This window comes from Syngnathus acus, chromosome 22, assembly GCF_901709675.1.
Source record: "Syngnathus acus chromosome 22, fSynAcu1.2, whole genome shotgun sequence".
In the NCBI taxonomy this organism is placed as follows: domain Eukaryota; kingdom Metazoa; phylum Chordata; class Actinopteri; order Syngnathiformes; family Syngnathidae; genus Syngnathus; species Syngnathus acus.
Genome location: NC_051106.1, coordinates 2,781,165 through 2,796,139, shown reverse-complemented (window position 1 = coordinate 2,796,139; position 14,975 = coordinate 2,781,165). Strand labels below are relative to the sequence as shown.

At 42.7% G+C, this 14,975-nt stretch overlaps 1 protein-coding gene across 4 annotated transcripts in view; it reads right to left on the bottom strand.

Moving 5' to 3' along the window:
* Window positions 1–14,975, bottom strand: part of tiam2a (TIAM Rac1 associated GEF 2a) — a 55,726-nt gene that overhangs the window by 7,889 nt on the left and 32,862 nt on the right. For all 4 annotated transcript variants that reach the window (XM_037241536.1, XM_037241533.1, XM_037241534.1 and 1 more), the window contains exons 10-19: window positions 14,341–14,517; window positions 13,781–13,885; window positions 13,618–13,696; window positions 13,455–13,544; window positions 13,193–13,390; window positions 11,815–11,906; window positions 3,762–3,995; window positions 3,101–3,169; window positions 1,689–1,814; window positions 1,191–1,299 (exon numbers count right to left, since the gene is read on the bottom strand). In XM_037241536.1, coding sequence (XP_037097431.1) covers window positions 1,191–1,299; window positions 1,689–1,814; window positions 3,101–3,169; window positions 3,762–3,995; window positions 11,815–11,906; window positions 13,193–13,390; window positions 13,455–13,544; window positions 13,618–13,696; window positions 13,781–13,885; window positions 14,341–14,517 — 1,279 coding nt within the window. The remainder of the gene's footprint in view (window positions 1–1,190; window positions 1,300–1,688; window positions 1,815–3,100; window positions 3,170–3,761; window positions 3,996–11,814; window positions 11,907–13,192; window positions 13,391–13,454; window positions 13,545–13,617; window positions 13,697–13,780; window positions 13,886–14,340; window positions 14,518–14,975) is intronic.

Here is a 14,975-nt window from a genome sequence, read left to right as displayed (position 1 = left end):
GCTTGCCTGTGGCATGATGGCGGCAGAGATAGACATCTATTTCTTTGCATAGGCTTGACAGACCTCACTGTGTGTCCTTGGATCAACTGGATGTGACCAGGCTGTGGCGTGTTCTGCATCACACTGAGTCACAACTCGAGTTTGTTTTTTAATTCCACTTTTCAGTGCTGCGCTATACAATTACTTGACTGTGTTATTCTCATAATGTGGACCTATTGTAATATAATTACAGAATAGGCTGTGGATACAGTTCTGATGTAAAGGTGGTCATCACTGCTTTTTATTGCATTAAAAAAAAAAAATCCCATGAGTGTGTACACACGGGTTAGTGCAATAAAGGTCTTTATAGGAAAATACCTGCTGTTGTTTTTAACAAAATTGTATTTATTAATACAAAATGCAATATAAATATATAAATAAATGCAATCGAAATAGTTAAATTAAACTATTTCCTTGCGTGCATTTACGTGTTGCTCGCAATCCTTGCACCAAATAAACAGCATGTAATGCCCCGCTTCCTCTTGCTGACCCATTAGAGACTGTCTAATCCTATTAAATGCCCAGCAGCTTACCCTGAGAAATGTGCCATGCAATTCTGAAAATGGGGCAAAGTGACCCATCACCCTCCTCCAACCTTGGTGGCAAAGGAGCTCACCCTCTTAGAGTTGTGGAAAGCGCTGCCAAATTGTGCTGGAAAGGCCAGCATAAATCATTTTGAAATGTCTACTCTTTCACATTTAAGGGGGAAGATGCATGGATATATTTCACGGGTTGTCGAGGGCACACTGCACATGCTTTAAATTTAGAAGGTGATTGTCGTATTTAGGAGGTTAATTTAAAGGTTAGCCAAATGTTAAGGCCTTCTTTTTTTTGTAAAGGGGGGTATTATCTTTTTTTGTGATGTAGCCATGGAGAATGAATCCCGTCTCCCTTCTTGCAACTCAAACAGGCCCCGCCCCTCCCACCTTGGACTGTGGAGTGCTGTGAGGGGTGCTGATGCAACACAGGTGCAAGGATGCTGAGTTAGCAGATGGAGAGCCAGGATTTTTCTGTTTACATTTTTGGAGCCCAAAATGTAATCTGAATCTTAAGAACCTAGAACCAAAAGTGATCTTTTTGAAAGTGCTACCTATTCCTAAAATCGTGCTTGTGTGTTGTTTGTGACAGCCTTATAAATAAATATGTCGTACCTCTCTCCAGAACTTTCTGGACCTTGATGTGGTTTGCACAGAAGCCACTGTAGAGCTTGAAATGGTCAGCGTAGTACAGGAAGGAACCCCCGAGAGAAAACAGAAGCTTCTGTGAAGTGACAAATAGAAGAGGTGAGTGCACAATGCATAAATAAAGAACGTGTGAACATGTGAAATTGTGATCGGAACACTCCCAACCTCCCTCCTCTTGGGAGCCCGACGGATCGCCCCATCCTCCCTCTCACCGAACCTCTCGGCCGCTCTCAACACCTCGCAATCTAACCAGTGAACCACCGCCGCGATCGATAGACCCCCGCGCCGCGTCATGTCAAGCCTATAAATCAGCCGGCAAACCTCGTGCCTCGCCATCTCAATTATTTATCAACCTCAAACATTCAGTGTTGACACCTTCGTCTTACAGAGGTGGCTCAATAAGTCCAACTGAGTGATATCTACCTGAACTCTTTGGCCATTTGTTCAAAAAGAACAGACTCTAACCTTGAACTGGGAAGGCGTCTCGAGCGTGCTGAAGTCAGGGGAGGAAGCAATCCTTTCTTCCAGCGTCTGCAAGAAGACCTTCTGGAAGTCTAACATCTCTGGCAGACTGCCGAACAGACTCTCCATCTGGGGGGGGGAATACGGAAAGGTGAAGAATTGCGGGTGAAGTGAAGTATGAGACGGAGTGAGGGAATGGGAGGAGGCCAAGATAGCTTGTAATTCATAACAGTAAGTCAGACAGGCACCCTGGAGTGCAGTAAAACCTCCACTCTGATGCCTTCATCACTTACAAAGGCACTTAAGGAACAAGCAATGGCCCTGTTATAAATGTAACACACACACATACACGCACGCTTCGACATTCTCCCGCTCTGACACATACATCTGGGGTCAACGCACCCTTCATTAAAAGCCATTCAGGGGATAATGCGACCTTGTCCGTTTTGTGTCCGGGAGACTTCCGAGTATCTCATTATAGTCTATTAATTTGGCCCGGCCCATCGACCAGTTTATCTGGAAGAAACCTTCTACGTTTGAGGTCACTGACAAAACTGGTAAAAAATACCAATACTTAATGTATTCCCAGAAATAAAAATCACAAGGGCACAAGAAATGTGTTGACATGAGAAGAGCGCTTCCACGGAATATTTTTATTTTGTTCGTGCTCGGCAGTTATAGGGCAGCTGTCGAGGTTCGCGCTCGAGTTCTGGTGCCCACGGAGATCCGAAAAAACAGCTACAGATGCAGTACAGAAATTGGAAATAGTTGCTGAAGAGATAAAGAATGTTTGCTTGATGGGTACTGGAGAGGTCAACTTAAGCACCGAAGACGTTTATTGACTTTCGAGAAAAAAAAATCATGGGCTATTTATTTGTTGGTTAATGTATATTTGAGATGGCATGCATATAATGAGAGTCGAGTAGCTGGAACTTCTTAACTTAAATGATAACGGTAGCAATGTTATGGACCCTGATATATTTTCCACCAGCCTGTTATAGCGAGAGCAGTGAAATTGCGCTCTCTGCTCGTTGCTACCAATTGTTGAAATCCATTATGTCTCCATTTTATCAACACCTAACAATTGGAGCAATAACTCACACGTGCGCGTGAAGTACAATGGACTAAATCCCACTTCTCCTTGGGGCAACAATTAAAGGTTTTTCGTCCTATGCTGCAGTATATGAGGTGGGTTGAAAAGGTGGCCTTCACAGGCACGTCCCTTTGGGAAGGTCATAGTATGGGGGATGTTAATTTGTCCGGCAGGCATTCACAGAAGTAATGAGAAAGATATGGCCTGTGCAGGTTTATCCTCATCGCCACGGGGTAATAAACATTTAATGCATTTCATGCTGTATTTGGCCTCAACACCTTTTTTGTGTTTACCAATACGCACACACATTCTGGCCACCTACCTCATCCAGCGTAAGGAAAGATTCATTTTGTAGGGGTTTAAGGTAGATCTCGAACAAGCAAGCCAGGTCCTGCACAGAAAAGCCCAAAAAAAAAAGGTTAGTGGAAAGAATACGTATTTCTCATTTTAAAAAAACAACAATTCTCATTTTGCCAATTTGACCTCCAAGTCTACTACGAGCTTCTGTTTAACAACCCCCCCCCCCCCCCCCTCCCCAAATAGTTGCTTGTCTTGGTATCAATGGGCATATTCTCATTCGGTTAGATTTATGAGCGCCTTCTTTACAAAGCTACAGCACAAGTTGCACGCAGACATTAACCTGTGCCAAAGCACGTTAAAAATGCATTCGCCTTGGCTACAAAATACGACTGTAGAGAAACGATGTACGGGAGTTAATGAAAAATGAGAAGATGAAGAAGACAGGGCAGAAGAAATGAGTATGTCGCATCGCTGAGACAAGAAGATCTGGTTGTTCAATGGGTGTCAGGAAGGAAAAGGTCATGCTGGGGAACAAGAGTGATGGGAAGAGGATGAGTAGGAGGTGCTCTATGTAGAGCCGCACTTGTTGTGTGCCAAATATATCCAAGCATAAAATTCCAAAGCCTAAATCAGCTTCTAACCTTACCAGATGATTAAATCAGATCAAACTAATAAATTTTCACCTTCACATAGGATTTCTCTGTGTCGACCAGTTCCTGGATGACCTTGCGTAAGCGCTCCGTGCCACTCATATGCTTGTGGCAGGGTCGGAGAAGAGTGCCATCTCCCCTGGAGCCTGGAGCTAAATCGCCGGCCTGCTTCATTGGAGGCTCCTTGGTGTCCTCCATCGGGCCGCCAGTGGCTGAACCTTTTCCCTCCTGGAAGGACTGGTACAGGTTGCATACTGTTTCCACACTCTGTAATGTAATGCAAGAAAAAAAATTGACTTTTTTTTTTATTAGGATAAAATAGTAATCATACATTTGTATAAGGACATAAAGACAACATTTGGTATGGCTGTACAATCTAATGAAATAAGTGTTGAATCAAAAATTCACTGAGTAGCACATTCCTCGCATGTTAACTACAAAGTTATAAAATAAAAATGTGTACAATGTACCTGCCAAGTATATCCCACAAGTCTACTCTATTGTATTCTAATTAACTTTGCATCAAAGACATTATAGCGCATAATTATGTTGGTGAGGATGGGACTAGATATTGCTGCCGTGATGCCTTTAACAACTGACGAAAAATTAACAGGGTGTAAGATCCGAATAGTTTGTTATTGTATTATTAATTTGTAGCTATTTATGTACATGGAAGCAGAAAAAAATGGTGCTCTTCTCATTCTCAGGAGGATCATTAACTTTGTTAAATTATCATGCATGATATAGGACTGATGTACGCATAGAATGTCTAAACCCATACTGCCAGGTCGCTGTAAAAGAAACTAAAACTTAGAAAATGAATTTTGAGTGGCTTGTTCTGTATATAGAGAAAATAGGGGAAATTATCTCAGAGTGACAAAGTGGCTGATGCCACTTTCCCATTATATTGCGAGCACTTCAAGTGATTTGTCATTTGTGAGTACACTTCATCAAAATCAACCTCTTAACGTCTTTGGAGAACAACTATGTAAAAGCAAAACATTTCATCATTAGCGCCAGTCTTGACTGCAGCATCAATTATGGTTAGATTTCAAGCCAAAAATAGTGTCAGTGCTTTGGAGTGCATTCCAAGCACATCCTACTCAGACAACGAGTCTGACATTATTGTCAAGAAGCTTCCTTGGTCACGCCAGAAGCTGATTCCCTGTTGGAAAGGTCACCTCGGGGGTTCGAGTTTGTAGCACACTGACACAGTGAGTGGGAGGACCGCCGTGGTCAGCACTCTGCCTTCTTGTGTGTGCCCGTGTGGGTGGGTAGATCTTGCAAATATTGCACATGTAAGCGTTTAGGAGGACCTCACGGCTGAAGACTGTAAAGTCGTGTGCACAGACCACACTGCGGGCGTCACTCATTAAGTGTGTGTTTAAGCTTGTCCGAGTCATTCAGCACTTAAAAACACATCGAGCAGCGTCAGCTTTAAATGCACCACCCCTCACCCTGCAAGGAGTCCACACTCATCAGCTGGCTCATTGTAGCATGGCCTCTCCCAGAGGTGCTCCTAAATGTGGCTGTGACAGTTTGAAAGACACTATGATGGAAGACGAGGACGTGCACTGGTTCTTTTTTGGCCCTGCTTGGTTTGAGCTTATTTTTTACGAGTGTCGGCATGCCTACTGATAGGAGGCATGAACTGCTCACGCGCAATTATTATTACATATAATTATACTAAGGAGCTTCAATTAAAATTCTGAAGGGTCTGCTTGCGAGGCATTTCTCAGAGCAAAGGTCCACCCAGACTTGAAAACGAGTGCGTGATGATAATTTTAACCGTTTTGCCCGTGTTTCATGCATCAATACTAAATATTGAATTTGTAGCTCCTTGGCAGAGATCTTATATGACATCTGTTTCCTGCCACACATGAAGCCCAGAGAATTTTATCTATCTGCAGAAACATTAGACAACAGACAGTACAAATAATGCATGTCATGTCATGCAGACATTTCTCGTGTGCTCCGATGCAAAGTAGTTCCTCTGCCTGGTGGAGAAGTCAACACCGTTTTATTTACACATACATCATTTATACTACATACATATCTACTTTGACCTCTTAACTGCTGGGAAACTTGACAATACTATATTCTGACATTGACTATCTATAATGCTGTAACGTTCTCAATCCTCCACAAAAATATATTGGGCCGCAGCCATTGGCGCACAGTATACGATAAATAGGAACGATGCTGCAGCCGCCCACAGCTCTGCACATCGACACAATATTCAATCAGGGAGGAGGACGGGGGAAGATTGCCTGAAGGAAATACAGGAGGTTGAAGGATATCAGAACGACATATTCATCAAGACGCCCGGTAGCCTTTAACGAGAGAGCGCTTGTGGAGACTGATAACGGTCACAGAGGCCATTTGTCTGAGCCATGGGGAAATGGAAGCCCACAAGCAGGAATGTGTGTATGTCCGGTGGCACACTGTCACTGACTTAATTTTGGCAAACACAAAGGATATGCAATCAAGCTCAAGTCACACGCATGCATGATAATGAGGGGCGCAGAGGATTGGGAGAAATTTATCATAAGCTTGACAGGAAGGATGGGAATGCAGCCCCAGGACTGTGCCCAAATTCTTATAGAGCTTCCTTGGAGCATGACAAGAAGAGAGTGAGTGAGTGAGAGAGAGAGAGAGGACCCCACCACACCACAACTGAGAAAATGTGATTGCCTCACAACAACTCGACCAACACAGCCTGACAGCTAGCACAAATAAACCATTAAGTGCAGCGGCGGCGAATAGCCTGGCAGCACTGTAGGTTTTTTTCTCACTGACAGCTGACAGCTCAGGCATGTTTCTGCCTCTTTTTGCTTCTTGTCTCCAAAGTTCATTTTGAAAAGACATCGCCAAGCCTAAGTGTGACAGGGGACTACTTGTTTCCTTTTAAACTGACACCTGCTAAAACAAACATTAAAAAAAGTACATAAACAAAGAATTTAAAATGAAAACTTAAAAAAAAAAAAAAAAGAAGCATTTAAATCAGTATTTATCCTCTGTGCTCACCATGAAGAGCAACCTGTAGAGCAGCCTCCATGCTGCCGTGGCCTGCCGCTGTGTTCTTCTGGCCAGGGAGCATCCTTTCCTACGCAGCCCGCCTACCCTGGATGTCGGCATAGTGCCGCCACAAAAACTGTGCACAGCCCAATGGACACCGACAGCAAACAGTAAAATATTGACTTCCCTTCCACTTTTCAGGTTGATTTTGCTCACCCTCTTAGGCCAGGTCAAAAACAAATCTAGTCTTGAGTCCTTGGGGCAAAACGTTATCCGACATGTTGCTCCTGTACTGCATACTGTCGGCGGTTGTGAGATTGTCTTGCATCACAATCCCGAACGGACTTCCCGGCCTCTTGGCTTGTCCGCTCTCTCCCGGCATCTCATGCATCCCTCTGCCTGTCTGTCTCTCTAGCATCCCGAATACTCAGTCCGCTTGCCCTCAAATTTTTCCTCTCATTTAGACATGTGACATTTACGTATAATTTCCAGAGAGCTGAAAACTGAAGCGGCGTGGAGCATCAGTACTGCGCCTCAATAGCAGCAGTACAATGTAGACTGTTCTGGCTGGTACGACCAAACAGAGGAATGGCTGACTCAAAAATGGGAGGCTGCAAGGTCATTGAGGAAACGGGGCAGGAATGTAAACAATTGTCTTTACACCTAACATCCTTTTATTAGTTTGCATAAAAAAATTAGAATAATGCTTGGTCTTTGAAAAACTCTCGGACCATTCCATGTGATCAACAAGTTTCAAGTTTTTTCGAATCACTGCTTAGTTCATCCAAAGGTATCTGCAGAAAAGATTCAATTGGGTTGGGAGGAAGTCGTTGAACAACAAAAGACTTAAATAATAAATCCAAAGAAAGTATGCCACATGCAAATACACAAGATTTGCCCTTTTCATTAAACATGATACAAATATGCTGCCGTCTCATCAGTTCTGCGACGTCAATTCTACGTCCGAAGGGTTTGTGTTGAACAAAAACAAACAGAACTAACTCAAAGCTGTCAAAGACGTCTCGATTGTCACTAATACTTCAATGAAGGCGTTCTACATACAGCACGGATTCTTTTGCAGATGAAACACATCCATCATCTAATGAGGAGTTGTGATGGCCCATCTTAGATGAAGTAAACAAGAAAACATGGATGGGGGGGATGGAAAATGGAGGACAAACAACAAACAAGCTGTGCTTGGAGATTGCTTTTTTTCTTTGCTTGTATGAAACTAGTCAAAAGAGCAAGAGAACTGGGGCCAGCTGTTGGGACAAGATTTATCTGTCCAATAGTGGACAACTGTGGTGCAATCATTCCAAAGCTCAGTAAAAGTAGACCTGCCCTCATAAATCAAATAGTCGAAGGGGAGGTGGCGCCGTTCCGCTAGAATCCAGCCCATTTACCCTTTTATTATTCATTCTAAACAAATATTATTCCACAAAGTCTCAGAGGCCTTTGGGAGAAAAGAGCGTGTTTTCATAATGAAACCAGCTTCAGATTAAAGCACCCCATTCCCTGGAGTCCCAAATCTCTTCACATAAACTCCAACGCACGAAAGCTACTGCAGAGGCAAAATAATGCCGGTCCCAGAAGTTAGCGTCATTAATAAATTGCTGAATGAAAGCTTACGATTTATTATTAAAGCAATAAATTGGTAAAATACAAAATGGGGAAGCTGGTAAACAAAATCAAGCCAAATCGACTGTACTGCCATAACATAGCTCCAATGTAAACGGAATTGAATATTTCTGAAAACACATTCCACCAGGTCCGACAGTTACCGGTCGTTGGCTCCTTTTAGCGTCACTCTGGCAGGATAAGCAGTTTTCCACATTTTGCGCCAAGCAGTCCAATTTGTCTTTCAGGAAGCGTCCTAAGCTGAGCAGCACAGAGGCCAGGAACAGATCCTTCTGCTCGGCTTCAGAGCTGGGCGGCCAGAACCAGCACATGGCTAGCAAGGACCACAAGGCTTGCGCCGGAGACTGGTCCTGCATGAAGAGTTCAACTAAGGTGGTGAGGTACAGACCAGGGCGGGGATCTTCAGTGTTCGTCGCTGGAGTCAAAACAGCCATGGTGGTGTTGGACACCTTCGGTGTGGTCATTCCAAGCAGATCTGTGTCATGGTTCTTGTTTCCTGCGGCTCTGTCCGTTTCTTCTGTTTTGTTTTCAAACTTAAATGTTTGTTTCCAGCAGTGTGGACTGACAGGAGCAGACAGGCATTAAGTGAACCGCCAACAGTAAAGCCAGATTATTAGCCCGCTCACAGCCAGATGGCTGGCAGCTGATGGGCTTAGTCATAATACACAGCTCCCCGAGTTGCAGCTCCACCAAAAAAACAGACCCACATAGGAATTTTAAACAGATTCTACAAAGTTAAGAGAGGGGACGACTGTAGCTTGGAGCAAGAGGAGATCGCTTTTTTAGAAAATGATACTGCCTAATATCTAAAGACATCAACTTTAAGATACTTTCTAAATTTAAAGAACCGGGAGGAAAACAAATGGAATATTTCCACTTTTTGAAACTCTACTGACAAGACTAAGACTAAAAACAAAGAAGCAAAAGCCCAGCAGCGTCATGACCTACACTTATCATCCATAATGACAAAGAGCCCAATCCTACAGTTCCTCATCAGTCCATTTAAATGCTCTTAGAGAAAATGCCTGTCTCCACAAAGAGGCTTAATATGTCTGACTGCTCCTTAATCTTTTGTTTAATACAAGACATGACAGGCAACTATGTTCCGTGTCAAACATCGCACGGCTATAAATAAAGCAGAATTCAATTCAGCCCTTACAATTTAATAGACCCTTAACGTCGAGGAAGCACACAGGAGCAGTCCACCAGAGGTCCATGACCTCCTCGCCTACAATACACAACAGGATTGTTATGTTTTATTGGATTGCGCAATCCATCCATTCATTATCTATAATGCTTATGTGTGGGGTCATGGGAGCCTGGAGCCTATCACAAGTGACTTTAGGTGAGTGGTGGGGACAAACGCAGGACAGATCACCAGGCAATAGACTTTATGACGCTCTGGGAAAATCTTATAAACCTTACGACTGATATGTTCCTTCATGAAACAATATATAGCGTATCTATCCACATTAGCCTCTTTTCAGTTCATTAACTTGTTAAATTGGCGACACAATCCAGATTCACATCCATGTGGGCTACATTAGTTCTTTTTAAAACAACATCCAATGCGGACCAAGGACAATTTCAGATTCCTTATGGTAGTGGTCCGGGGCAAATTGAGTTAAGTCCTCCAATCATTCGCTTGAGCTCATAATGGTATAGACCAATAACATTTGTTTAAACTGATGAATAAGGTTCTTCTAGTGCTGAATATAACACAGCATTAACTCAGAGGCACAGGAATTACAATCAGTCCCAATAGTAAACAATACTGTTAATTCTGCATAGTAAGCACTTCATCTCAAACATACACAGGGATCCCTCAAGCGTAATTAGAGTAAATTGAAATGCAGTAGACCAATTAATCAAAAGGCAGCCAGACTAGCAAGGCGGCTGATTACAAGTTGTGACAAGAGGCTTGAAATTGGTCCTTCCTTTTCCATCCATCTTTATTGACTTTCACAATGACGTGAACACGCAGCTCTTGGCTCATATGTGATAGATTTCCTCCCAAGTAACTTTATTTTCCTTACCTTTGAAAACAAATGACTGACTTTGCTGCACATAATTCGTTATTCGCAATATCACAGTTTTTTTTGTAACATCTTGATGTATTTTTGTGATATAGTTTTGATATAGATTATCTTTTTATTCTGCAGTGCCAAAAGAATTCCCATTCAGCACATTCATATACCGCTTTACACACGCACCCACATTTCTTCCATTTGTTCCTCCATAAAAGACAAATGCTGAGCCTGAGCAGCAGTGGTGCAGTGCAGAGGGACTGACTCATGTCGCCACTAGGAAGAAATCAAATGATGATAAGAGACGAGCAGAGTGAAGCAGATGAGGCTGTCCTCTACTTTTGCTAAGTGACCACAGGTCGGCTTTTGTTAAGTCATGGCAGCTGCTACGATTAAAAAAAAAAAAAAAAAAAAAATCTGACATTGGGCCTGAATGTATAGAACAATCAGGGGAAATGAGCAGATGCTTACAACTGGCCAGTGCAATCTACACATTACATGAAATTGCAGTTAAACATGCATTGAAGCAATCAATGACTATGCTTGAACAGACACATTGGTAAACACACACACACACATACTGGCTTGGATGCTTCCAGACAGAAGGCTTTATGATGACCTTACAAACTCATTACCACTCTCGATAAACATCAGCATAGTCATTCCTCCCTATTATATTACAGCACAGAGGCATAGCTCCCACAAGGAGCAGGCTCACACTAATTTGAACAACTTCATTCAAGTTAGCTCAGATATTGAAAAAAAAAATTACTAACCAGATATTTCAGAACCACCGAGACAGAAATAGAAACACAATCGGTTGTATTTATTCATCAGGGACAACCATCTGGCATGTTTACACAGGAGATATTTTAAAAGAGCCTTAGAAGATGTTCTTCAAAGTGGACAACAAGCTTTCCAAAGAGAACGCTACGCTTTAAAGGTGATGCCTGCCACTGCAGGTGATAAAATGATGTCTGAGTGACAACTATTTATTTGGCCCTAAGCAGCATACAGTATCTCACTGCATGCAACCACAGCAAATAGCTGAGTGTGTATGCTGTTCGCCGTGGAGTTACATTGGTGATGAGGTTACAAAATGCATGCCGGTGATCCCCTAAGCTATAGAAAGGCAGATGTGTGCAAGTGTTATTTCCTCCCTCACAGATCATTCTGCATGACAGTAATAAGATGTGTTTATACCAGTGGCTACAATGGAGCATTCTAATTATAGTAATCGGAGGAATTGGTGCCAGTCTGGTTTCAGACAAACTACCGATGTGACAGCGCACATGCACATACGGGCAGATAGCCCGAATACATTCTGGAAGAATTGAGACACATGCTGTATGTGAAGTGGGTGTCTGCATGACAATGGAAATATTCTATTTAGCTCCACCCACCTTGCTGAGCTGAACAGGCCTGTGTGCGCAGTGGGAGTGACTCTGCAGCCCGGCACACATGGACTCGCCGCCCTCCGCTGCAGTGCACAAGTCTAATGAGAGATAGAAAGAGGAGGGTTAAGTTCTAGGTATGTGTGTTCTTCACATAACTGCATGATTGAAATGGAGGTTTATTGAAGTCTAGTGACCGCTAAACACAAAGAGTATTTTCTGAAAGCCATCAGAGGCGCCTGCCTGACTGCAAGGTCTATAAATGACAATGCCATTCCCCTAAAAAGAAACAAAACAAAACAATCAAATCCAGTAATTGTTATGTTTGTTATGATGCCTCGGAAAATACAAGTTGACACATTGGCCTTGGTAATGTAAAACTGAAGAGACACTCTGACAAGATATTTTTAGATGAGTTTTGATGACCCTCAGCTCATTAAATTCACAGCTCTCATTGCAAACTGTGGAGCAGTTGGCACATGAAAAGACTTTATCCCTGATTGTAACCTGGGAGGTAAGCCAATCTGACAGCCGGAAACAAAAGCAAACTTCTGGACCTCCTACGAAGGTAAGCGTGTCCTTTCTGAACCGGCAACCAAATTGCAGACTGCTAAAGAAGATTCATTCAATCTGAATTGAATTTGTCTGTCTTGCACATTAGTGAAGACAGAAGACAGGCAGTTTTCTAAAAAGCAATTTGTGTTTGACAACTACTAATTCCTTTCCAGCAGCGCTTCTTTCTCTTCCTCCTGATCAGACAGCTTGGGATTGTGCCCTCTAGAGACTGAGAAGAAAATTGCAATGACTTTGATCACACCGTTTACTGTAATGAGGCTTTCAAGTCATTAATCCCTCAGAGTTTAATTAAAGATACCCAAGGAAAGACTATGCTAATGAATTACTACCATCAAGATAACATAAAATGTTCTTACTGTTTTTTGGAAATAAAAGCAATAAAAAGGCATGACAATGTGTGTGCATGCTGAGGGAAAATGTGATGTGCACAGTGTGGTTCATTTTATTTTAATCACGCTGCTTATTAATGTGTCATTTTGTTTATTTTGGAAAAAGCATTCATTTTATTTTAATCACACTGCTTATTAATGTGTCATTTTGTTTATTTGGGAAAAAGCATTTCTCTTCATGGGTTCAGGTTAGACTTTTGGAGAATCTGCAGAACACAAATTATAATTTCAGACATCGATTCATCACGCTGAGTAATTAAATCTGAATTAGCAGCAGCAGCCTCGTTTTCTGAGTAATGGAGAATTAAATTTGAATTGCAGAAAGCTCCCTATAGAAAACAACAAGACGAGGTGACAAAATTAGGGGGATGAAGGGTTTGTGCGTGTGTTTTGAGTCACATCTGTTTCGTGATTGTAAATACCCGAGGAGGACTTGGCTTTGAGCTTGAATGCCGAAAGAGGAACTGGGTTGTCAAAGGCACCGTTTTGAGGCGGGGGTCCGTCCCGCCTCAGGCACATGTTGAGGGTTTGCTCAGCAAACAATGTCTGGATCAGCGTCAGGTCCAGACCTGACACATTGCGGCCATTCAACATGAGAACCTCATCACCTGGACGTAAACCTGAAAAGCATGTTGGAAATGCCGTGAAACATGATGCTGCAAAACTGTCATTGCTGTTTGGTACCTTCAGTAAATCCTAGTCCATTAGGGAGCACCTCACTGACAAAGATCCGACTATTCTTCTGACTATCTATATGTCCCGTTACTGCAAATCCTGGATGAAGAAAGAGAAACAGAATGACAGGATGAGGATAAAGATGACAAAGGGATTTTCTACAGTGACTTACCAAAATCTCCACTGCCGCTTATCCTGCTCATTTGCAGTGTAAACATTTTAACGGGAACCACCTCCAATTGGCTGCCAACCTGCAGGTTAATATCAGACAAATCAAAACAACTACGCAAACAAGCGTATAATGAAGAGTCGCTGCGTCTGCTTGCTCTCCTCACCAATTCGGAGACAAGCTCGCCAGGCGCCACGGATCGAATTTCAGTATCCTGTCCCGCCTGTCTGTGCAGACGCAGTCGGTGCAGGTCTGGGTCCAGCCCTTTCGCCTGTTTACACAAGAGAATCTAATACTCGGCAGCTTGTGTGCGCAGACTTATCGGACATGTTTCGTGCACCGGCGCTTGGTTCGACAGCTGCGGTATGGTCGTGGCGTGAATTATTCATAGAATTTACACACAGCGGCGAATGGTTTGCGGTAAACAAAACAGCGTCACCCCAAGTGATTACAGCCTATGTGTCAATCTTATGGGACCGTGTGAAGTTAACGCTGGATGAATAGGTGTGTTGCTTTAGAGGCCCAAGGGAGTAGAAAATGACAGCATACGCTACAACAAAGACTTGTGTGAACTGTTCACTGACTAGCATCTTTAAAACAATATTTTATCCAGGATTGTCTTTCTCCAAAATCAAGATTTATATTTAATATAAAAATAATTATCATAAGCAAGGATGATTTTACAAGGTGGTACAAGAATTCCTCATATTGTTCTTTTGTGCTCACCTTGCAGGCCTCCAAGAGGAGGTCAGTGGCTTTCTGCTCACTTCGAACGTGAACTTGGGCTTGCAGGCCATCCGGCATGTAGATGCAGGTCAGCATGCCTGGGGTGCAATTGTTGCTATCCCACACACCAACCTCAGGGGGCGGCATGGAGTACATACTGGTGAGCCCGTCCATCCCCTGAAGAATGACAGATGGGTGATTATGGAAAGGGTGGTATCACATGTCAAAAGTGTCAAAGGGGTAATGGGGGAAAAACACAAGGGTGGGAGAAAGCAACAGACTGTGAGTCTCTACAGACTCCTATTAAAGATATATTTAAAAAATATCTCCATTACTCAAAATGGTTTACTATGGTGCAAATATACTGTATGGCTTTTGTTACATTTTCATTTGACAGTATAAAATCCAGTCATTGCAATGATCACATGAAGAACGGAAAAGTTTAGGAGTTCATTTGATCGAGACAATTAGTTAATTTCGAAAAGAAAATGTCACAAGTAATATGGAAACCCCATTGCTATATATTTTTTTTTAGATGTACATTAAAGGGAAGAAGGCTTTAGCCATCATTTTTGGGCAGCTGGGAGTTACGCTTCAGACTTTGTGTCTCTGGAGAGAAATGCGCCACTGTGGCG